Source organism: Staurois parvus, unplaced genomic scaffold (assembly GCF_062004578.1).
Source record: "Staurois parvus isolate SC_StPar_1 unplaced genomic scaffold, SC_StPar_1.0 ptg000122l, whole genome shotgun sequence".
Lineage (NCBI taxonomy): Eukaryota > Metazoa > Chordata > Amphibia > Anura > Ranidae > Staurois > Staurois parvus.
This window is the reverse complement of record NW_028317918.1, coordinates 6,659,143-6,683,839: the sequence shown is the minus strand read 5'-3', so window position 1 is coordinate 6,683,839 and position 24,697 is coordinate 6,659,143. Positions and strand designations below refer to the sequence as shown.

Sequence of the window (24,697 nt, the reverse complement as noted above, 5' to 3'; positions counted from 1 at the left end):
GGCCTTTTTTTGCTGTTTGGCGCTGCACTAATTCAAATGATAATTGCGCGGTCATGCAATGCTGTACCCAAAGGAAATTTACGTCCTTTTTTTCACACAAATAGAGCTTTCTTTTTGTGGTATTTGATCACCTGTGCGCTTTTTATTTTTTGCGCTATAAACAAAAAAACCACAAAAATTTAGAAAAAAAACAATATTTTCTACTTTCAGCTATAAAAAATATATCGTAAACTCAAAGTTAGTCATAAATTTAAGCCAAAATGTATTCTGCTACATGTTTTTGGTAAAAAAAATCCCAATAAGTGTATATTGATTGCTTTGTGTGAAAGTTATAGCGTCTACAAACTATGGTATAGATACTGTAATTTATGCCTTTTTTTGCTATACAGCGCTGCACTAACTCAAATGATAATTGCGCGGTCATGCAATGCTGCACCCAAACGAAAATTACGTCCTTTTTTTCACACAAATAGAGCTTTCTTTTGGTGGTATTTGATCACCTGTGCGCTTTTTATTTTTTGCGCTATAAACAAAAAAATCACAAAAATTTTGAAAAAAAACAATATTTTCTACTTTCAGCTATAAAAAATATATCGTAAACTCAAAGTTAGTCATAAATTTAAGCCAAAATGTATTCTGCTACATGTTTTTGGTAAAAAAAATCCCGTGCATTAGCGGGCAAACTGGCGCTATCTAGGAGGGGCGCTAACACTATCGGAAGTCACCAGTGACACTAATACAGTGATCAGTAAAAATCTGTTCACTGTAATCAATGACACTGGTGACAGGGCAGTGAAGGGGTTAACTGGGGGGGGGGGGGGGAGGGGGCGATCAAGGGGTTAAATGGGATTTCTGGTGCACTAGCGGGCAAACTGGCGCTATCTGGGAGGGGCACTAACACTATCGGAAGTCGCCAGCGACACTGATACAGTGATCAGTAAAAATCTGTTCACTGATCAATGACACTGGTGACAGGGCAGTGAAGGGGTCAACTCGGGGGGGGGCGATCAAGGGGTTAGACAGGATTATTGGTGTATTAGCGGGCAATCTGGCGCTATCTGGGAGGGGCGCTAACACTATCGGAAGTCGCCAGCGACACTGATACAGTGATCAGTAAAAATCGGTTCACTGATCAGTGACACTGGTGACAGCGCAGTGAAGGGGTTAACTGGGGGGGGGAGATTAAGCGGTTAAATGGGATTACTGGTGCACTAGCGGGCAATCTGGTGCTATCTGGGAGGGGCGCTAACACTATCGGAAGTCGCCAGCGACACTGATCAGTGACACTGGTGACAGGGCAGTGAAGGGATTAACTGGGGGGGCGATCAAGGGGTTAAACGGGATTACTGGTGTACTGGCGGGCAAACTGGCGCTATCTGGGAGGGGCGCTAACTCTATCGGAAGTCGCCAGCGACACTGATACAGTGATCAATAAAAATTGGTTCACTGATCAGTGACACTGGTGACAGGGCAGTGAAGGGGTTAACTGGGGGGGGCGATCAAGGGGTTAAACGGGATTACTGGTGTATTGGCGGGCAAACTGGCCCTATCTGGGAGGGGCGCTAATACTATCGGAAGTCGCCAGCGACACTGATACAGTGATCAGTAAAAATTGGTTCACTGATCAGTGACACTGGTGACAGGGCAGTGAAGGGGTTAACTGGGGGGGGCGATCAAGGGGTTAAACGGGATTACTGGTGTACTGGCGGGCAATCTGGCGCTATCTGGGAGGGGCGCTAACTCTATCGGAAGTCGCCAGCAACACTGATCAGTAAAAATCGCTTCACTGATCAGTGACACTGGTGACAGGGCAGTGAAGGGTTAACTGGGGGGGGGGCGATCAGGGGGTTAAATGTGTCCTAGAGTGTTCTAACTGTAGTGTAGTGCTTGTGTACTCACTTTTTGGATGTCTTCTTCTCTGTCTGGAACGGAATGTGTCCAGGCAGAGAAGAATGACATCATATCCTGCCCTGTGTATTTGTCAACACAGGACAGGATAGGACAGGGACCGATCATGTGATTTCAGCCAGAAATCACTGGCTGAAATCTAATGATTGATCCCTCCTGGATCGAGTCGGATCACCCGCGGGTCGGCGGGAGCGCGCGCGCGCTCCCCCTGCCGGCGAAAGTGTCGGGAGCGCGGAACCCGTTTTTAAACGTGGTTTTGCGCTCCACTGCCGCCCTGCACACGTATATACACAGTGGCAGGGCGGCAAGCGGTTAAAGGAACACTTTGAAAACACATGAGATCTCAATGGGGAAAAATATCACACTGGATATCTATACTGATATGGACTGGGTAATGTGTTAGGAATGTAAGGATGCTCCGTCATTTGATGCAAATTACAATTATCAACCTACAGAGGACTGAATTCAAAGACACACCGAAAATCAAAGTGAAAAAATGATTTAGCAGGTTAGTCCACTTAACTGAAATTTCATTACAGCAACTCAAAATGGTACTCAGTAGTTTGTATGGCCCTCACGTGCTTGTATGCATGCCTGACACCATCGGGACATGCTCCTAATGAGATGACGGATGGTGTCCTGGGGTATTTCCTCCCAGATCTGGACCAGGGCATTACTGAGCTCCTTTACAGTCTGAGGTGCAACCTGGCAGTGTCGGATGGACCAAAACATGATATCCCAGAGCTGTTCTATTGGATTTAGGTCAGGCAAGCATGGGGGCCATTCAATGGTATCAGTTCCTTCATTCTCCAGGAACTGCCTGCATACTCTCTCCACATGAGGCCGGACATTGTCGTGCACCAGGAGGAACCCAGGGCCCACTGCACCAGAGTAGGGTCTGACAATGGGTCCAAGGATTTCATCTCTATACCTAATGGCAGTCAGGATGCCATTGTCTAGGCTGTAGAGGTCTGTGTCCATCCATGGATATGCTTCCCCAGACCATCATTGACCCACCACCAAAACGGTCATGCTGAACAATGTTACGGGCAGCATAACGTTCTCCATGGCTTCTCCAGACCCTTTCACATCTGTCACATGTGCTCAGGGTGAACCTGCTCTCATCTGTGAAAAGCACAAGGAACCAGTGGTGGACCTGCCAATTCTGGTGTTTAATGGCAAATGCCAATCGAGCTCTATGGTGCCAGGCAGTGAGCACAGGGCCTACTACAGGACGGCGGGCCCTCAGGCCATCCTCATGAAGTCTGTTTCTGATTGTTTGGTCAGAGACATTCACACCAGTGGCCTGCTGGAGGTCATTTTGTAGGGCTCTGGCAGTGCTCATCCTGTTCCTCCTTGCACAAAGGAGCAGATACCGGTCCTGCTGATGGGTTAAGGACCTCTTACAGCCCTGTCCAGCTCTCCTAAAGTAACTGCCTGTCTCCTGGAATCTCCTCCATGCTCTTGAGACTGTGCAGGGAGACACACCAAACCTTCTGGCAATGGCACATATTGATGTGCAATCCTGGAGGAGTTGGACTGCCTGTGCAACCTCTGTAGGGTCCAGGTATCGCCTCATGCTACTAGTAGTGACACTGACCCTAGCCAAATGCAAAACCAGTGAAAATTTCATTAACACCAAAGCACCTGAAACTGATCAACAACTACTTAACTGACCAGATCAATATCCCAGGAGTTTAGTTGACTTGATGCTTTACTCTGAATAAAAAATGTTCCTTTAATTTTTTTGAGCAGTGTATATTACAGTTTACAAGTCTTTAGATATAATGGTCATATTAGTTTCCTTTTTCTGTTTTTTTTTTTTCATTTATTTCCACCTGCTAATATTATGAATAACACACTTCCTGTTCCCTATGTCTTCACTGTTTTATCTATGAAAGGAGCCATGGTTGTCACACAGCCTGCACTTCAAACATGTCTGCCTTTGTTCATCTATTACATGTTGGACTGATGGGACTAGTAGTTTACACAAGAAAGAGAAGATTTATGCTTTCCTTTCAGCTCAGGGGAAATAACAAGGACACTGTATTTCTGATAAGTTTAAAACTGGCCATACACCGACTGAATTTTTTCCATTTCCTGTTGAATTGGCCCTAGTTTGCGCCTGTCTACATTGGCCCTAGTACGTGTATGTATGAATGAAAGTAAGCGACATTAGACTGTAAGTTCCTTGAGGGCAGGGACTGAGGTGAATGAACAATACACCAATCTTTCATAATGACCACTGACACGTTAAGTGAATAACAATTATTATTTTGTTACAATGGCATCTGAAAGTCGGTGGAATATACTAGGCAGTAAGTAAGCATTGTCACTGAAGTTGGTGCATTAAAAAGCAGAGAAAATGGGTATTGTAGTCTGTGGTGTATGGAGTTGCGTAGCTACAGAGAGATCAGTTTGCCCATACTGGCCAGTGTCCACAGCCCAAAGTGCTTACAATGAGCAACAGAAGCACGCAGCAATGGCAGAAGGTGGTCTAATAAATCATGTTTTCTTTGACATCCTGTGGCTGGCCGGTGCACATGCATAGCTTACCTGGGGCACCAGAGCTGGCACCAGGATGCAGTGTGGGTAGAAGGCAAGCTAATGGATGCAGTGTGATGCTTTGGGCCATGTTCTGCTAGGAAACCTTAGGTCCTGCCATTCATGTGCATATTACTTTGACACCACCTGCCTAAACCCTTTTGCTGACCAGGTACACCCCTTCATGGAAACTGTACTTCTTAATGGCATTGGCCTCTTTCAGCAGGATAATGCCCCCTCCCACACTGCAAGAATAGTTTGAGAAACATAACAAGTTTGAGGTGCTGACTTAGTCTCCAAATCGCAATCCAATTGAGCATCTGTGGGATGTTGTGAAAAACCAGTTTGATCCATGGAGGCCCCACCTCACAACTTACATGTCTTAGTGGCTCTTCTACTGACAGCTTGGTGCCCAATACTATAGCATACTGTACCTTAAGAGGTCTAGTGGAGTCCATGCCTTGAAGAGTCAGGGCTGTTTTGGTGGCAAAAGGGTGACCTACTCAATATTAGCTAATCGGTGTATACACTGTAAATTGTTGGTGCTATATAAATACCTGTAATAAATAAAGAAGCATGTATTTTTTACTTGCTAAAAATTTTCTTAGTAGTGCATGGATGTGTGTTTTTATTCAGGATAAGAAGCAATATAATACGTTTTTGAGTTTAGAGATGTATAATTTTGTAGAACAAACTCCTTTAGGAGCCTGCTCCTGTCTAGGAAATGTTCCTTGTGTCACCAATGAACCACAGAAGCCCCCTATGAATTAGTATTTGCACAGGCTTAGACATGCTCCCTATATATCATGGCAATGTGTGCCTCAGGTACCAAGCACTACAGGAAACAAGGTGTTCCAGTATTTCAGTAGATCCAGTGAGATACTGGGTAGGCAGGCAGTAATGACAAGCCAGGCATCACCAGTGTTAATTTACTTTTCTTTAATGTTATTACCTTTTAGTATTAAACTAGTACATGCCTTTTTAGTTAATGTACAAAAAACCATCACAGATTTTTGTTTGCATGGCTGTCCAGCTGGGACCCTGGGGAAGCAAACAGAAAGTCAAGGCCGAAGGAGGGCTTGTGTTCCTGAGATGTTCCCACCAGCCTTTGGTTTAATGGCGTCTGGATGTTACTTGTCAAGATATGACAGCTGTGATAATCAATGGAACAATGCTGTCACATAAATGTAAAGGAAACATGTAATGACAGAAATAGGGGCTGAAAATGATAGTTCCCTCAGGGTTATACCAACCTACAGGTTTCAGTACTGCCTGAGTTACTGATGTGGAACTGGTATAGAGATCAGGAAAGTCAGAGAAAAGTTAGCGCTTATTTGCATACTTGTTTCAGGTCATTGACTTAAAGTACTGAAGCAAAAGGGTTCATGTGACAGCCAACTAGCATTTTATGAAGCTGAATTTAACAATCTGTCACAAAAAGCTGGGGCAAGGCTAAATGCTTGTCTCAGAAGCCTCTAATACAGCATCCATTCGCAGGCTATCAGGCTCCCAATACTGTTTCAGAAGTTAATGATTCTTCTATCACAGGCTTCTGAAACAGGTGGTAAACTTTGTGACAGTTCTCCTTTTATTAAAAAAAAAAAAAAAATAAATAATGAGGACTGGTAAGAGAAGGCAATTACGCTCGGATTGCTTAGTGCAAAAAGGCACCTAGGCCACTAATGAACATGATCATTAGACACCATAAAAGTTGATACCTGACAAAATGAAACAACTAAAAGAAGCAGCACAAGATGAGAAAACATGGAGTAATCACCTACAGTCAAATACAACTCAATGGATAGCACACACAGTCTAACTTTACAAAGACACATAACCAGACATACACATAATTATTCTTCAAGATTGTTTACTGATTTAATAAAGTACCTAAAGGCATGTTGACATGATATTGGTTTGAAGTATCCTCCTGACAAGCAAATAATTTACATTCAAGTTACAGTGCAAAACTGGTACATTTGATCTTGCATAATTTTAAATCATTAAACACTGAAAGCTGTTAAAAAAGGGGTATAAAATGCTAAAAATGATTAAAGTACAAATCTTCAAAGCATTTCATGTCTTCACACATAATGGGGTCAAGAAGAAAAAAAAAATCTAATTGTTATTTCCAAAATTCTTATCGATCAAAAAACTAATCATTACTGACAATAGAAAAACTTCCACATGTCCTTCAGTAAGCATAAAGACCATTACAGAGGCAGCTGCTTTGTGTTTTCCTCACTGTAATGCTAAGATAAGCAGCACCATACTGTAGACTGTGGCGATACTTTCCCGTAAGTTCTGGAAAATTGTTTAGTATAGTAGGTAAGCAATTTATTAAGAACGGAATGGACATGGACACGCCAAAAAAAGTCTACACACATATTCACATAGGATACTTTTGAAGAAACCTATTAAAGGCATCATAGATGGCTTGCCTAGAAAGAAAAGAAAATAAGCATTAGCTATATTCACAACAGATAAAAGTGTATCTAAAGCAAAAACTATACTAGTTTATATACAAAGTATGGCATGCAAAGTCCTTTTTGACTGTGAAGACTCCAACTCTTTAAAGTGCTTGAATATATTGTGCTTGAATGAGATTCAACAACTCCAAACTACTGTGCTCCACAGCAAATATGCGCACCTCCACCAACAAGTAAGGATGGTCGCTCACCTCATGAAGTGGACCTATATATTAGTATAGGTCAATCAAGAATATTAATTCAATCCATGGACTCCAGATGGCAACATAAAGCTGATAATGGCAATACCAAGAAATGCAATATACCAGGATCTCTTCACCACTCCGTTCCCACATGTAGAAAGAAAAAACACGCTCCCATAGCATAACACCATTTATTGGATAAAATCAAGAAGCAGAGTAACACTCACAATAATTGAGATATTCAAGATAGATATACAGCAAACTCCTTCCGGTCCGCGAGTCCCTAACTGGAAATGCCACTAAGCTCCGCCCCACACGTTACGCCACCAACCATGTGGCTTCCTTTTTTTCCTAGATTTTTTCTATTATAATTTATATTTATTTACATTTTTTTATCAAATATAATAATAGAATTTAAAAAATGTGATAATATATTAATATATGAAGTTCGAAGTTAGGATTGGAGTAGGTTTATATTATATTTTGGCGATGATATGCATCATTCATTTATATTTAATTTATTATTTATTTTTTATTTCAATAATTTTTTGGGGATGTTATATATTATTCTACCAGTAGATGGGGCTGTTATTGATTAACCGCTTGCCTACAGGGCACTTATACCCACCTTCCTTACCAGGCCAATTTTCAGCTTTCAGTGCTGTCGCACTTTGAATGGCAATTGCGCGTTCATGCAACATTGTACCCATATGAAATTTTTATAATTTTCTTCACACAAATAGAGATTTCTTTTGGTGGTAGTTACTTGCAACTGGGCGTTTTATTTTTTGCACTATAAACAAAAAAATGCAAAAAAATTAAAAAAAAAAAAAAGTTTTTCTTCGGTTCTATTATAAAATTTTGCAAACAGGTAATTTTTCTCCTTCACTGATGTGCGTTGATGAGGCTGCACTGATGAGGTGGCACGGATAGGCAGCACTGATGAGGTGGCACGGATATGCGGCACTGATGGCCCTTGACTGGCGGAACAGCTGGGCAAAGGTGGGCGGTACTGCTGGGAACCAATCATCAGGGCACTGATCATCAGTGTCCTGATGATCGGTGCCGATCCCTCCTCTGACAACTGCCGGTTCTTGGCAATTGAGTTTCCCGGTGATCAGTGTGTCACTAGACACGGCTGATCTCGTGGCAAAAGGCCGCGGTGATTTGCTTTTTACCATATCACGTGATCAGCTGTGTCCGTAGGAGAGCGCTTTCTGGGACGACGTCATATGCCGTCCTCCCAGAACTGGCCAGCCGCAATGAAGCCATCATTCGGCTATCTGCAGTCGGCAAGTGGTTAAAAAGGTAGTTTTTTCTATGAGAAGTATAAAAGAATGTATTTTTATATGATTTTTGTATTATTTATCAATGTTTATACTCCACCACTATTGTAAATATACCAATATAAGTTAACATTCAACTTGTCCTGGGCTCTTTAGGAGTTAATATTGATCCGATTGTTATAGTAACTGAGGTGTATAAATTTCCTGTGAACGTCACTGGGCGGCCTATCCCTGATGAAGCCACGTGGTTAGTGGCGTAACGAGTGGGGCGGAGCTTAGTGACGTCAGTTCCGGTTCCAGGCTCACGGACCGGAAGGAGTTTGCTGTATATCGATCTTGAATATCTCAATTATTGTGAGTGTTACTCTGCTTCTTGATTTTATCCAATAAATGGTATTATGCTATGGGAGCGTGTTTTTTCTTTCTACATGTGGGAACTGAGTGGTGAAGAGATCCTGGTATATTGCATTTCTTGGTATTGCCATTATCAGCTTTATGCTGCCATCTGTAAACCATGGATTAAATTAATATGTTCGACTGACCTATACTAATATATAGGTCCACTTCATGAGGTGAGCGACCATCCTTACTTGTTGGTGGAGGTGCACATATTTGCGCTGGAGCAGAGTAGTTTGGGGTTGTTGAATCTCATTCAAGCACAATATATTCAAGCACTTTAAAGAGTTGGAGTCATCACAGTCAAAAAGGACTTTGCATGCAATACTTTGTATATATTTTTCACTTTGGACACTTTATGTGTTATGGTAACGCCTGAATCACACACCTACTGAGCGACATATCAGACTGGATGTCGCTCCACTTCCTTAAACTAAACCTCTCCAAAACCGAGTTTCTTGTCTTCCCCCCAGCCCGCACACCACCCCCCGTTGACTTCTCCATCACATCCAACAACGACACCATCAAACCCGCCCCGCAGGCCAGAGTACTTGGTGTCATTCTGGACTCCAACCTATCCTTCCAGCCCCAAGTCCAATCTTTAACAAACTCGTGCAGACTCCACCTCCACAACATCACCAAAATACGCACGTTCCTAACCCCAGAAACCACTAAACATCTCATCCACTCCCTCATCATATCACGACTCGACTACTGCAACTCCCTCCTCACTGGCCTGCCTCACCACTGGCTATCCCCGCTTCATTCGATCCTGAATACGGCTGCCAGACTCATTCACCTTTCCAACTGCTCCATTTCCGCCACCCCCCTCTGCCAATCCCTCCACTGGCTTCCGATTCGCAACGGATCAAATTCAAAATCCTAACACTGACGTACAAAGCTGTCCACCATACTGCCCCGAACGACATCACTGACCTAATATCCAAGTACTGCCCAGCATGCACACTCCGCTCCTCACAAGACCTCCTTCTCTCTAGTTCCCTGGTCTCCTCCTCCCATGCCCGCCTCCAGGACTTCTCCAGGGTGTCACCCATCCTCTGGAACTCCCTGCCCCAACCCATCAGATTATCACCTACTCTCCTTTAGGCGCACCCTGAAAACCCATCTCTTCAGGGAAGCCTACCCCACCCCCTGCTAACTTGCCGACCATCTCCACACTTCCTACCACTCCATTCCCCACAGCTATCTCCTCCTGTGCTACCATCCCCTCCCTCCTAGATTGTAAGCTCGAAAGAGCAGGGCCCTCAATCCCCTCATGTTTTGCATTGTATTGGTATTGTTCTGTCACATGTTCTGTCCCCCTTTGTAATGTACAGCGCTGAGCGAACCATTGGTGCTTTATAAATACTGTATAATAATAATAATGGTTATATAAGTTAGCGCAACACTATTGTTTTCATTTGGTTGTATTGAGTGTGGGATGACTTTTAAGTGCTATTGCAGCAAGCTCATTGAGTTTATTAATTGATACACATTTGTCTGATAGCGCACATTGTTTTGTTTATTATAATATAGTTTATGGGGCGGTTAAAACAAATGTTATGTCCTCACCTTTAGGCGCACCCTGAAAACCCATCTCTTCAGGGAAGCCTACCCTGCCCTCACCTAACAGCCGATCTCCTCCACTCCTCCTACCACTCCATCCCCCACAGCCACTTCCTCCTGTACCGCTATCCCCTCCCCCCTAGATTGTAAACTCCAAGGAGCAGGGCCATCAAACCCATTGTGTATTGTATTGTTACTGTATTGTCTCATGTACTGTCCCCCACTATAATGTACAGCGCTGAGCAAACTTTTTGGCGCTATATAAATACTGTATAATAATAATGTATTTTTTTGCTGTCTGTGATTCACTAGAGATTCCCCTTTCCCTCCTGTCCCATAGACGTAACATTGTACCAAGGTTCCTAAACTCTGAGGTCCCTTCTCTAGACAGACAAATCCAGCAAATTATGCTGAAACACTGGGTACATTTGGACTTAGAAAACCTAGGCATACAGTGGGTATAGAAAAGAACCACCCCCCTTTAAAATAATCACGTTTTGTTGCTTTGCAGCCTGGAATAAATACATAGTTTTTGTTTTACTCAGCCGTATTTACTAGGTGCATCTTAGAACATTCATGTGAAAGATATAACACCAACATGTCAGAAAAACATTTAAAAAAAAAAACAAAAAAAGAATCACCAAGTTGGAAAAAGGATTACCCCCTTCTAAAAATGACTTGTAAACTCAATCAGGTGCAGCCAATAAAAGGCACACAAAGCCATTTGACTTTTAGCTGTGATCAGCTGTGGTCATTTTGATTCACTCAGCATGAAAGAGCTTTCCTGGAGCATTTCAGTTCCTGGTAGTGCAACTTAAGCAAACAATGAACTATGGGTGGCAAGGCACTGCCAAAAGATCTCCAGGATAAAGTTGTGGACAGCCAGAAGTCAGGAGATAGATAAAAAAAAAAAAAAACTTTCAAAGGTTTTATCAATGCCTGTAATAAAAGTGAAGTCTATTATTAAGAAGTGGAAGGTATTTGGTGCAACACAGCCACTCTCCCTGGATCAGGACATCACTCCAAACTGGATGAAAGAGCCAGGAGGAAACTTGTCAGAAAAGCTACCAAGAGGCCTACAGCAACTCTGAAGCAGTTGCAGGAATTTATGACAGAGTGGTCATTGTGTGAAAGTGACAACAATATAACAAATTTTCCACAAATGTGGCTTGTATGGAATGGCTGCAAGAAAAAAGCCACCCCTTAAGAAAGGCCACATGCAGTCACGACTGAGCTTTGCCAAAACGCACCTTGAAGATTCTAAAACTACATGGAAAAAGGTGTTCTGGTCAGATGAGAATTGAATTATTTGGCTTCAACACTAAACAATACGTGTGATGGAAATCCAATACAGCTCACCTTCCAAATACCACCATTCCTACAGTAAAGCATGGAGGTGGTAATATCCTGTTCTGGGGGTGTTTCTGTACAGCGGACACTGAAGCATTTGTCAGGATAGAAGGAAAAATGGATGTGGCAAAATACCATCCAATTCTTGAGGAAAATCTGCTGCCCTCTTCCAGAAAGTTGTCAATGAGAAGAAGGTTTACCGTTCAACATGACAATGACCCAAAGCACACAGCAAAAATTACCACACAATGGTTGAAGGAGAAAAAGGTAAATGTCCTTACAGGGCCTAGTCAAAGCCCAGACCCCATTTAAATCTGTGGAATGACTTGAAGACTGCAGTCCACAAACCATCACCATCAAATTTAACTGAACTTGAGCATTTCTGCAAAGAAGAGTGGGCAAATATTGCAAAGTTAGTAGAGACATATCCCAACAGACTAAAGGCTGTAATTAAAGCAAAAGGTGGTTAACAAAAATACTGACATAAGGGGGTGATCCTTTTTCCAACTCAGTGATTCTGTTTTTGAATTTTTTTTCTGACATGTTGGTGTTATATCGTTCACTTGGATGTTATAAGGTGTACTGCGTAAATATAGCAGGATAAAACAAAAAAAAAATGTGTGTCTTCATTTCAGGCTGCAAAGGAACAAAACGTGATTTTAAAAAGGGGGTGATTCTTTTCAATACATACTGTACATATGAATACACAGTCATATGTGGGTTTTTTTTAGTTTGTTTCTTTGAGGTATGGTATGTGCTACTTTTAAAGAATTTCCAAGCACATGGAAACTGTGAATTACCATAGAGAATAATGGCAATCTCAATCTGCATTTTGGCAGATGTGCTTGTCCCGCATCACCAGCAGGCTGTATGTACTTTGTGCTCTGTTAATAGAAGTATTATCAGTAATAGGTGTCACAGCTGTCATGGTGATCATAAGATTGGAACCCACACTAATTGGTCATTGGTGGGGGCTGACACTGTCAGCTTAGTTTGATAGCAGCATACTTTTTCTAGCTGACAGATGTGCAGTGTAGGACAACATTCTCTTGGCACAGGGTCCCATGCGGGGGGACATTAATTTACATATTGTTTAAACCCAGTGGTTAAAGAATATCACCCCAATATAATTTGTGTGAGTTTCTTCCATTGAGAACAATATAGTTTTAACGTAATATTCAAGCACATCTATCAAGTGCCATTCCAAACTTCTTTTTGACATGGGGGGAATTGGGAGAGAGTGAAAAGTCACCACACTGGAGCCATGCAAGGCCTCTGACAATACACAGTTCATATCTGTGTGTTTGAAGCATGTAGACTATATTACTTAGAAATTTCCCTAAGGATTGTCAAAAAATTTTCATTTGTCTCTTAATAATTATATGGTTACTAATGTCATAACTTTTTGCTTACAGCTCGACAATAAACCAGCAAGATAACACAAATTATTTTGATCAGCCAGGTGGCTGATCAAAAAAAAAATAGATGCATTTGTGGCCAGCTTTAGTGTGGCTTTAAAGTGGTTGTAAACCCTTCCATATACCCAGGGAAGTGACTGGCCTCAGGTAATACATAGAGATGAAAATAAATCTTCCTACATAACACGTTCCTGTTTAGTCGGCAGCAATATTTCCCCTACATTCATTCAAAGTGCAGAATTTACACAGGATCTCTCAACTGAGAAAAGCAGGGGGTGGAGAGCTGAAGTTACATAAGTGATGAGAGGTCTGAGAGCTGATTGGAGGGAAGGGAGCCCCCCCCCCTCTCCATACAGCTCACAGGAACAAAGCTGAGGCTGTCAATCAGCTGGAGCTCCCTCCCCTGTCACCATTTTTCTCTTGGTGTCAGGAAAATTAATCAGAAGTGACTTATGCGGATAGAGGAAGGAGGCAGTGGACAGAAATACACTTAGGGGTTGATTTACTAAAGGCAAATATATTGTGCACTGCAAGTGCACTTGCTCCAGAGCTTAGTAAATGAGATAAAGCTTCACTTTGCAAAGAATACCCAAACACATGCAAGGAAAATAAACAGCATTTTTTCTTGCACATGACTGGATAATAGACTCAGCATAGCTTCCACTCAGATGTAGAGTAACTGCACTTGCAGTTCACAGTATATTTGCCTTTAGTAAATCAACCCCTTAGTGCTCTTAAGTACACACTATAGAGGCATATGCTTTGTTCAAATGTCATGAGGTTTACAACCACTTTAAACAGGGTGATCCTTGCCACAATTTGACAACTAACCTTCTGAAGCCCATGTTCCAACTTGATGGCCAATTTTTCCCTCTTGTCATTAAGAAGACAGAAGGAAACAGTAAATTGCTTCTATGCTATTACAGTGTATTAGCCAAGCTGAGTGAGATAAAGACAACAGGAAACCAAAAGAGATGTTCATGAACATGAATACCTGAAAAGCCCTTGTTTGAAGAGGTAGGCACTGACATGACCGCCTTCTATATATCGGATCTCACAACCAGGCCAGATTTCTTGAAGGCTGCGTACACCAACCCTTGGGACATATGCATCCTCCTTGGCTTGCACAACTATAATTAAACTGGGGTCCACCGGAACTAAATAAGATGAAATAATATATTCTTTATTACCCAAATCTCAAGATTGAAACACATGAAAAAATAAAAATATATAGAACAGGAACATGTTTAAATGAAAGTTCTTGTGCCTGGAGTTTATCTTTAAGAAGCAGAAACACGCTTATGAGCTCATCACAAAAGTGCAGAATTAAAACCAAGTTTGACTGTTTCCTTTGTGCTGCCATCCTACTGGTTTGTGTTCTTCCATATGGGGGACTATATTGAACTCACATAAAGACAAATTTGCCCACCTAAACCAGTTGCATTTGATTATTTTAAAAGTTGTAACTGCATTAACTGTCTTATCTACCTGAAGTTCAACTGTAAATTAAAAATTTCTGTAGAATATTGGACCTAAAAGGATAAGTTCACCTTTGGGAACATGTAACATGTTCCACCCATTTTTAGGGTGGAACATGTAGCTTCTCCCTGTGCTGTCAAATTTGAAAACAGCGTGTCCGTGCGGGGCTCCGCCCACACAGTCACATCATTCATTCACGGACATCCATAAATTAATGAACTGCAAGTCCCAACAGCCTTAGCAGCTGTTGGCTTGTAGTTTTCATTGAACTACCACGGCGCTGTGGAGCACCGTGGTAGTTCATTGAAGCATCCTGTCAGAATATCTGCAAAGCTGGGAGAAGGAACATTTAGCAGATATTCTTACAGGTCTGCAGGAGACCTGCATGGCATCAGCGATCTACTGATCGCTGGTGCTATGCTTTCCACGTTCCTGTAGACAAAAATAATAAATGCACATTGTTTTTGCAAAAAAAGTGCATTTATTCTTTTTGTCTAAAACTGAACTTATCCTTTACCCATTAGCCGCCTGGCCAATGGCCGTTTGGCAGCTTCAAAAGTGCATCGGCATTCCGGGTGCACGCCATTTGGCGTGCACCCACACATGCGCAGTTTGCGGTAATGCAGAGCCTCGCAGCGGCGCGATCTGTCACCCGCCGTGTACCTCGGACACGGCCGATGACAGATCTGAGTACCGGCCCCCGTTGCTGGTACCATGTGACCTGCTGTGACCAATCACAGCAGGTCACATGACAGTTGTAAACAATGGATGGCTTCATTCATGCCATCCATTGTATACTAGTGCTTAGCTGTGAATGGTCACAGCTAATCACATGCACGTCATGTGATTAGCTGTGACCAAATCACAGCTAAGCACAAAAAAAAAAAAAACCTGAATGAATCGATTTCATTCAGGTAAATGCTTGCTTATAGCAAAGTAATTCTTTGCTATAAGCAAATTGTAAAAAAAAAAAAAAAAAAATACTGATCACTTCCCCAAAGTAGTACAATGTTACTATGGTAACATTGTACTACTTTGGTCATAGTAAAATATGAAAAAAAATCTTAAAAAAAAAAAAAAAAAAAATGTAATAAATTAAAAATAATAATAATAAAAAAATATATATATATTTTTTTTTTCATACTGTCACCAGTCAGTGTCCCTGTTCACCGCCATGCCAGTTATATGATGACGCTGTACTGCACTGGTGACAGTATGTAAAAAAAAAATAGTGAAAATAATTTTTTTAATTTTTTCATTTTCCGAAAAATTATGACAAAAAAATACAACTTCAAAAAACTCGCCATTCCTCTTATGAAGTACGTCGGACTGTCTACTCTGCAAAAAGGGGTCATTTGGGGGATATCTGTACTATTCTGACATTCTTGGACCTCAAGAAATTAGATTGGCCGTCCGTACTTCAGGATTGATCAATTTTCAGATCTATACCATAGTTTGTAAACGCTATACCTTTCCTACAGACTAAATAATACATCCTAATTTGGGTTTTTTTCACCAAAGACATGTAGCAGAATACATCTCGGCCTAAATTTATGAAGAACAATTATTTATTTGTAAACTTTTATAACAGAAACAAAGAAAAACGTGTTTTTTTTCAAAATTTTTGGTCTTTTTTTGTTAATTTAGAAAAAAATAAAAACCCCAGCGGTGATTAAATACCACCAAAAGAAAGCTCTAGTTGTGTGAAGAAAATGATAAAATTTTAGTTTGGGTACAATGTTGTATGACCGCGCAATTGTCATTTAAAGTGTGAGAGCGTTGAAACGTGAAAAATGGCCTGGGCAGGAAGGTGTAAAATTGCCCGGTATTGAAACGGTTAAAGAGACCCTTGCTAATCCTTCTTTTCCATCTCACAGTGCCTGTGCATAGAAAGAGAGGCTGTAAACCTCTTTGTTTCCCCTGTAGCAGCTATACAGCAATAGCTAGATGGCAGCTGTGAAATTCTGTGTGATCACTGTTAGTCATGTGTCAATATTTCTTCTAGACAATGTATCATTAGCAGTTGCAGCTTCCAGCATACAGTGTCCAGCCTCCTGGGGTGCTTTTTAAATCCTAAATACAAGCCTAGGCACTTGGAGTAACTTAGCACCAGAAGAGCCAGTTTATGAACCTGGAACTACCCCACAGGTCTGCTTAAAGTTACTATTAGACACCAGATAAACTTGTGTTCGTGATCCCACAGAAAAAAAATATTAGTCCTTTTGTTGCCTTCTTTCCTTCAAAAATAACAACTGGCAGCACAGCAAAGATATATAAATGTCAAAAATGTTATTAATTTCAGGTTTGTGAGTACTTTTATGGTGTTATAAATATTTCTCTTTCACATAGTTCATATAAATTAGTCAGCTGGTTTTAAGTTCCTTTAACTGTTTTTTGTATTTTCAATACATTTTTATTTATTAATTTAAAAAGGTGCACAAAACCAACATCTCTGTAGTAATCAATACAGTTATATGCGTGATAAAATAAAATTAATTTTATAATAAAATTAATTCATATTAAACCTTAATAAACAATGTTCATCACATAAATGGAGAAATATCAATAACAAATAACTAACTTGTGCATAATAAAAAGGGTAAATTTCAAGGAAAAAATAAAAGTCCAAATGTGAAATCTTGAAAATGATGAGAATCCACATGTAAGAATCCCCAACCACCTCACAGATAAGTGTGCCAGTTCCCTTACCAAATGGTAATGATCCCCAATTGATAAGAGATCAACAGCACAGAAATCATCCAATTGGGGGGACAACAATCAGGCTATCACTGACCTGATCATCCTTCACCGGTTATTCAAAGGCAGCAACTATTTATGGGTAGGAGAAAGAACAAAGGACCATAGAGTAGTATACTAAAACCACACAATCTATTAACCACTTGCTGACTAGCTTGTACAGGCACAATCATGGCACTGGCTTTCAGGTTCAGGGAGCGCCCCCCCCCTCCACCACCACTACTATTCCCAGCTGATTCCTTCTGTGATTAGACACAGCAGGATTTTGCCAATGATTCATGGCCAATACCATCTGATCAGCTGTGTCCAATCACAGCTCCGAGCCCTGTGTTGATAAACACAGGGATCTGTGCAGAGGGAAGGATCTGTTTGTTCTCCCTGCAAAGCTGGGAGAAGGAACATACAGATATTTGGTAAAAGCAAAAACACAGTTAACCCTTTGATCACCCCTAGATGTTAACCCCTCCCCACCCAGTGTAATTATTACAGTCACCGCATTAGTGTCAGTTAGTATACCTCCCACCCAGTGTCACTATCACAGTCCCACTATAAGCTGCTGATCTCCGCCATTACAAGTATAAAAAAATAAATAAATATAAATTCCAGTGCGTGTGTGTGTATATATATATATATATATATATATATATATATATATATATATAGTGGGAACTCGCTTCAAAGTGGTAGAGCTTTTAAATGCACACAGCTACTCGCTTTCTTTAAAGGCCTTTTTGCCCACTTTTATTTAAACGAAAGTTCAAACAGAAGTTTCCCACACAGGGGTATCGATCATCCACAAAACAAAATTCAGCCTCCTGGCTCTCTCAGATATACAATCTTCCTGTCTGTCTCCTGCAGACTTCTTCAAGACTTATGGCTCGTGCACACAGCTGGCCACTAGCACACAGCTAGACTCTAGCAGCCCCTTGCTGCTTTTGCCTTCCACCTCTCCTAGGTGGAGCCCACCTGACTTCCAGGCAGTGACCTCCTGACTCCTATCTGCCGGGGTGGAGCCCTGCTGACTCCTATCTGCCGGGGTGGAGCCCAGAACCCTGGTCCTGACTCTCTCTAAAGGCCTGCACACACCTGTGAAATCAGTCTCCTGGCCTATCCCAAAACCTGGTCCCAGGATTGGAGATTTCATCCCTCCCAGATCTCTTTGAAATCTCCAGGCTCCAGATCCCAAAACAGACCTTACAAACAAAGGAGGAAAGTGAAAAGCCACTTTCCTCCGTATCAAACACTTACCCTGGAGCCCCTCAACCTGCCTAGTTGAGAATCCTGGGTGACAGATCGTCACACTGTCACAATATATACATACATACACATATATATATATATATATATATATATATATACACACATATACACATACATACATACACACACACCCATACATACACACCTTAGTTTGTAGATGCTATAAGTATTCTTTATGTTTAATCTGTTTTATTGTCATTTTTGTTTATTTACATAAGAATGAATTACAAGCAACATAGGACATATTCAATACAAAATAAATTGCAGGTGACAACAGACGTGTGCTGTCCAATCCAAACCTGAGACAAATAACACAATACTGGGATTTGGTTTTTTTTTTACCAAAGACATGTGGCAGAATACATTTTGGCCAAAATTTATGAAGAAATTAAATTTTTTTTATTGAACATGCTTTATAGCAGAAAGTAAAAAATATTTTTTTTTCTCAAAATTTTTGGTCTTTTTTAATTTATATAATAAAAAAATAAATAAATACAAAAACCATTGGCATTCAAATACCACCAAAAGAAAGCTCTATTTGTGTGGAAAAAATATATATAATTTTATTTGGGTACAATTTTGCGTATTTACGCAATTACTAGTTATAGTAGCGCAGTGCTAAATAGCAAAAAATGGCCTGGTCATAAAGGGGGTCAAACTTTCCAGAGTTCAAGTGGCTAAAAAGCAGATATACCCATAAAGGTTACGCCCTACGTGTGTTTCATCTGGGGCAACAGACGTCTTCAGGGGATAAAGATGTCTGTTGCACCAGACAAAACACGAAGAGGGAGAGCCCAGTGGCATATGATTTTGTACACCCACTGTTGATCCCTGATGTGAAGTGTTTTGCTTGTGTTACGGTGTTGCCTTTTGTAACATTTGTGATACATCTGCTTTTATTAAGTCATGGGCTTTTAGCATATTACTCTATGGTCCTTTGTTCATTTTCCTACCCATTATTACTCTGAAGTGCTGCCTTTGGATAACTAGTGAAGGACCGTGTAGGTGGTGGAGTCAATGGTACCCTAAGTGTTGTCCGCCTAATTGGGTGACTTCTGTGTTTGGTAAGGGAACTGAAACACTTGTTTGTGAGGTGGTTTTGGATTCTTACAAGAGGATTTTCATCATTTTCAAGGTTGCAAATTTGGACTTTTATATCTTTTTCTTTGAAGTTTCCCCCTTTTGTTATGCACAAGGTAAATATTTATGTTATTTCACAATTTATGTGATGCACATTGTTTATTAAGGTTTAATATAAATTAATTTTATTTTTTCACACATATAACTTTGTATTGGATCACTACAGAGATATTGGTTTTGTACACTTTTCAGATTCATTATTTTTGGATTTTCTTGTGTCCGGAATATCGGTCGCTGCGTTACCTCTTTTGCACTAAGCACACAATTTTCTGTATTTATAATAACATTTTTATTGAAGAGTTTATAATTTGTGCCACTAAACAAATAAACATATCTACCACAGCACTTATAGAGCGTCATAATATATTCCAAGCACAAGCAGTATTATGTGCATAACATGTCCATTCCAGCACAATACATTTTAACTGTTTTTTGTTTTTTTTTGCATGCTAATGGTAAGCTGATTTACCATTCTGTGGCATGTATGTCAGTGATAAATGAAAATCACCTTTTTATCTAGTTACTTTTGGGCCCAGTACTAGACAGGGGATGAAAGTGAGAATTTTCAGGACAATGTGGGAGGACAAAGCTCATACCTGAGAAGTTTCCTACATGTGTGCACTCATCCATGACACCTTTCATAAATAGCCAAGACTCCATTTGCAGAGCTTCAGTCTTCTTTGTGTCCTCTCTCTTTTGGTGATTGCTGACTCCAGCAGTCATTGCTTGTCCAATATAGGGCACTTTAGAGTCACCGTGGAACATAAAGCTATTGTCACTGCTACTTGCTGTTTGGAGAGGATCAGGCGATAATTGATCCTGCGTGCTGTTAAGGCGGAAAAGACTGGCAGCTAGTTTTAAATGGGTCAGACTGTCAACACTTCTTGGGGAGTTTTTCACAAAGTCCTGTCCCATCTTGAACGAATCTGCCTAAAATGAAGAAGGAATTCTAAGAACTAATAGGAACATACATATACTGTAGAGAATACCAGTTAGTTAAAGATCTTTGGTATACAAAAGTATGCACAGTCATGGCCAAAAATATTGGTACCCCAGCATTTCTGTAAGATAATGCACCACTTCGCCCAGAAAATTGTTGCAATTACAAATGTTTAGGCATTCTTATGTTTATTTCTTTTGTTTGTATTGGTAGGACACAAAAAAAGTGGAGAAACAAAAAGCCTAATCTGAAACATTCCACACAAAACCCCAAAAATGGACTGGACAAAATTATTGGCACCCTCAATTTAATATTTGTTAGCATACCCCTTGGAAAAAATAACTGAAATCAATTGCTTCCTGTAGCCATCAATGGGTTTCCTACAGCTCTATACTAGAATTTTGGACCACTTTTCTTTCACCAACTGCTCCAGGTCTCTCAGATTAGAAGCATTCCTTTTCCCAGCTGCTGTTTTGAGATCTCTCCACAGGTGCTCTGTGGGATTGAGATCTGGACTCATTGCTGGCCAGTTCAGTACTCTCAAATGCTTTGTCTGAAACCATTTCTGGCAGCTTTCTGATGTGTGCTTTGGGTCATTGTCCAGACCCATGACCTCTGAATGAGATATAACCTTCTGACATTGGACCCTACATTGCCCCCCAAGAATTCTTTGATAGTCTTCAGATTTCAGAATGCCATGCATATGGTCAAGACACCCAGTGCCTGAAGCAACAAAGCAACCCCAAAAACATCAGTGAACCTCCTCCATGTTTGACTGTACGGACTGTATTCTTTTTTTTTTTTAAAGGTCTAATTTATTTTTCTGAAAACAGTAGAATGATGGGTTTTACCAAAAAGCTGTAATTTGTTTTGTCTGTCCACAGCACAATCTCCCAAAAGGATTTTGGCTTCCTCAGGTAAATTTCGGTAAACTCCAGTCTAGATTTTTTATGTTTCGGTCAGCAGTGGGGACTTCCTGGGTTTCCAACCACAGCATCCCTTTTTATTCAGATTGTGACGTATAGTGCGAGCTGACACAGTTGTACACTGTGCCTGAAGATCACCTTGAATTTGAAAGTAGATCGAGGTTCTTTATCCACCATTTGAACAATTCTTTGTTGCAATCTTTGATCAATTTTTTTCTTTCGTCCAGGAAGATTAGCTACAGTGCCATGGGCTGTAAACTTCTTGACAATGTTGCACACAGGAACATTAAGATCTCTCGAGATGGACTTGTAACCTTGAGATTGTCCATGCTTCTCCACAATTTTTGTTCTCAAATCCTCAGATGTTTGCTGCTCTTTCTCTTCTTCATGCAGCATACAGAGACACAAAACAGAAAGGTTGAGCCAATTTTTTTACCATTTTAACTGGTTGCCGGTGTGATTTCTATATTGACAGCACCCGTTAATTGATACAGGTGAGTTTACTTACAAATTACATCACAAACTTGGAATGCAATTATTTCTTACAATTTTGAGATGGTGCCTATAATTTTGTAAAACAATGTAAATAATGGGTGCTGAGAGAAGACAATGGCACAGAGACACCAAAACACAAATGTAAATGGTTAAAAAAATGAAGTAAAAACATTTAAAAGCAAGTCCATATAGTCCAGAGCACTAACAGTAGCAGCTGCCCATGGAGTAAAGCAGGCTCTGTAGAAATATAAGAAAACACAAGGGGGAGCCAACCTAAGTTCATATGTATTAAAAGTTTATTTGGAATATAGCCAAATAGCTACTCACAAGTACAAAAGGGTATACAAGCGTTGAATCATGTCCTCGAGAGGGCCCGTGCAAGGGGCAGTTGTATCTGGTAATGCCCGGGTCCCGGGAGTGGGATGTGGAGTAAGCTGTCAGCGAAGGACACCGTGACCAGTGCCGTAACCAGCGTAGAACGCACGGGAGTCCGCACCAGGAGGGAAACCAATGGGGATGTGGACAGGTCAGGTGATGAGTAAGGTGACGCGTTTCAAAGCTTATGCTTCTTATTCAGACCTCCTTACTCCACATCCCACTCCCGGGATACAGGCATTACTAGATACAACCGACCCTTTTTTACTTGTGAGTAGCTATTTGACTATATTCCAAATAAACTTTTAATACATACTGCACTTAGGTTGGCACCCCCTTGTGTTTTGCCTATAAGTTTTGGCTTTCTGTTTCTCCAATTTTTTGTGTCATATCAATACAAACAAAAGAGAAAAAAAACATGAGAATGTCTAAACTTTTGGAATTGCAACAATTTTCTAGGCGAGGTAGTGCATTATCTGACAGAGATGCAGGGGTGCCAATATTTTTGATTTTTGACTATGACTGTATATATATATATATATATATATATATATATATATATATATATATATATATTATATATACACACACACACACACACACACACACACACACATACAGTTATGTTCAAAATAATAGCAGTCAGATATCACTAACCTAACAAGGAACAGCGTACCTTGATTAAAAAGTTGATTGGAGAGGGGAAAACATATAAAGAAGTGCAGAAAATGATAGGCTGCTCAGCTAGAATGATCGCAAATGCTTTAAAATGGCAACCAAAACCTGAAAGACGTGGAAGAAAGCAAAAAACTACCATTGGAATGGATAGAATAGCCAAAATGGCAAGGACTCAGCCAACAATCAGCTCCAGGAAGATCAAAGAAGGTCTAAAGTTACCTGTGAGTACTGTTACAATTAGAAGACGCCTATGTGAAGCCAAGCTATCTGCAAGAAGCCCCCGCAAAGTCCCACTGTTGAAAAAAAGGACGTGCTGAAGAGGTTACAATTTGCCAAACAACACATTGACTGGCCTAAAGAGAAATGGCGCAACGTTTTGTGGACTGATGAAAGTAAGATTGTTCTTTTTGGGTCTAGTGGCCGGAGACAGTTTGTCAGACGACCCCCAAACTCTGAATTCAAGCCACAGTACACTGTGAAGACAGTGAAGCATGGTTGCGCAAGCATCATGATATGGGGATGTTTCTCATACTACGGTGTTGGGCCTATTTATCGCATACCAGGGATCATGGATCAGTTTGAATACATCAGAATACTTGAAGAGGTCATGCTGCCTTATGCTGAAGAGGAAATGCCCTTGAAATGGGTGTTCCAACAGTGGGACTTTGCGGGGGCTTCTTGCAGATAGCTTGGCTTCACATAGGCGTCTTCTAATTGTAACAGTACTCACAGGTAACTTCAGACCTTCTTTCATCTTCCTGGAGCTGATTGTTGGCTGAGTCCTTGCCATTTTGGCTATTCTTCTATCCATTCGAATGGTAGTTTTTCGCTTTCTTCCACGTCTTTCAGGTTTTGGTTGCCATTTTAAAGCATTTGTAATCATTTTAGCTGAGCAGCCTACCATTTTCTGCACTTCTTTATATGTTTTCCCCTCTCCAATCAACTTTTCTCCAAGGCCCAAGGACAGAATGATAGCTTCCTTCCAATCAAAACCCTCCAGTGATACCAGATGGATCTTTGCCAGACAACGCGCCTCAGTCAGCTTACTGTAGAACCAGGGTCACTCTCTCGGACTTGGCCACCTGAGGCCCTCATGGCAGCAAGTGTCAGACGAGACAAACCTGCCTCCAGCCTGACTTGGTGCAATCCAGTCCTGGGAAAAACATCTGGAACAACCCATTTTCCTCAGAATTTCAGAGAGAAATGCACTGTAACCAGCATGTACAACATTTGCTGCCTTCCTTCCTTAAATAAGGGCAATAATTGCCACCTGTTTTTCAAAGAATAAATGACGTCACTAATAGAACTCCCCACTGCTATTATTTTGAACATGCCCTTTTCAAATTAGTGATTCAATTACACAGAATCAGCAGCATGCATGTCATGACTGTTGGGTCTGTTGGATTTCTATTACTCTACTACACCTGCTAATATATTAATTGCCATGTAGAAATATCATTTCTACCAAAAACAGTGATTGATCAGGTTAGTGATGTCTGACTGCTATT

The 24,697-nt window shown here is 40.8% G+C and overlaps 1 protein-coding gene across 2 annotated transcripts in view; it reads right to left on the bottom strand.

Annotated features, from left to right (window-relative positions):
* Positions 1-6,305: 6,305 nt before the first annotated feature.
* Positions 6,306-24,697, bottom strand: part of ABHD18 (abhydrolase domain containing 18) — a 51,876-nt gene continuing 33,484 nt past the window's right edge. For both annotated transcript variants that reach the window (XM_089672194.1, XM_089672193.1), the window contains 3 exons: positions 20,372-20,705; positions 14,134-14,296; positions 6,306-6,893 (listed from right to left, as the gene is read on the bottom strand). In XM_089672194.1, coding sequence (XP_089528320.1) covers positions 6,842-6,893; positions 14,134-14,296; positions 20,372-20,705 — 549 coding nt within the window. In that variant the 3' untranslated portion in view covers positions 6,306-6,841. The remainder of the gene's footprint in view (positions 6,894-14,133; positions 14,297-20,371; positions 20,706-24,697) is intronic.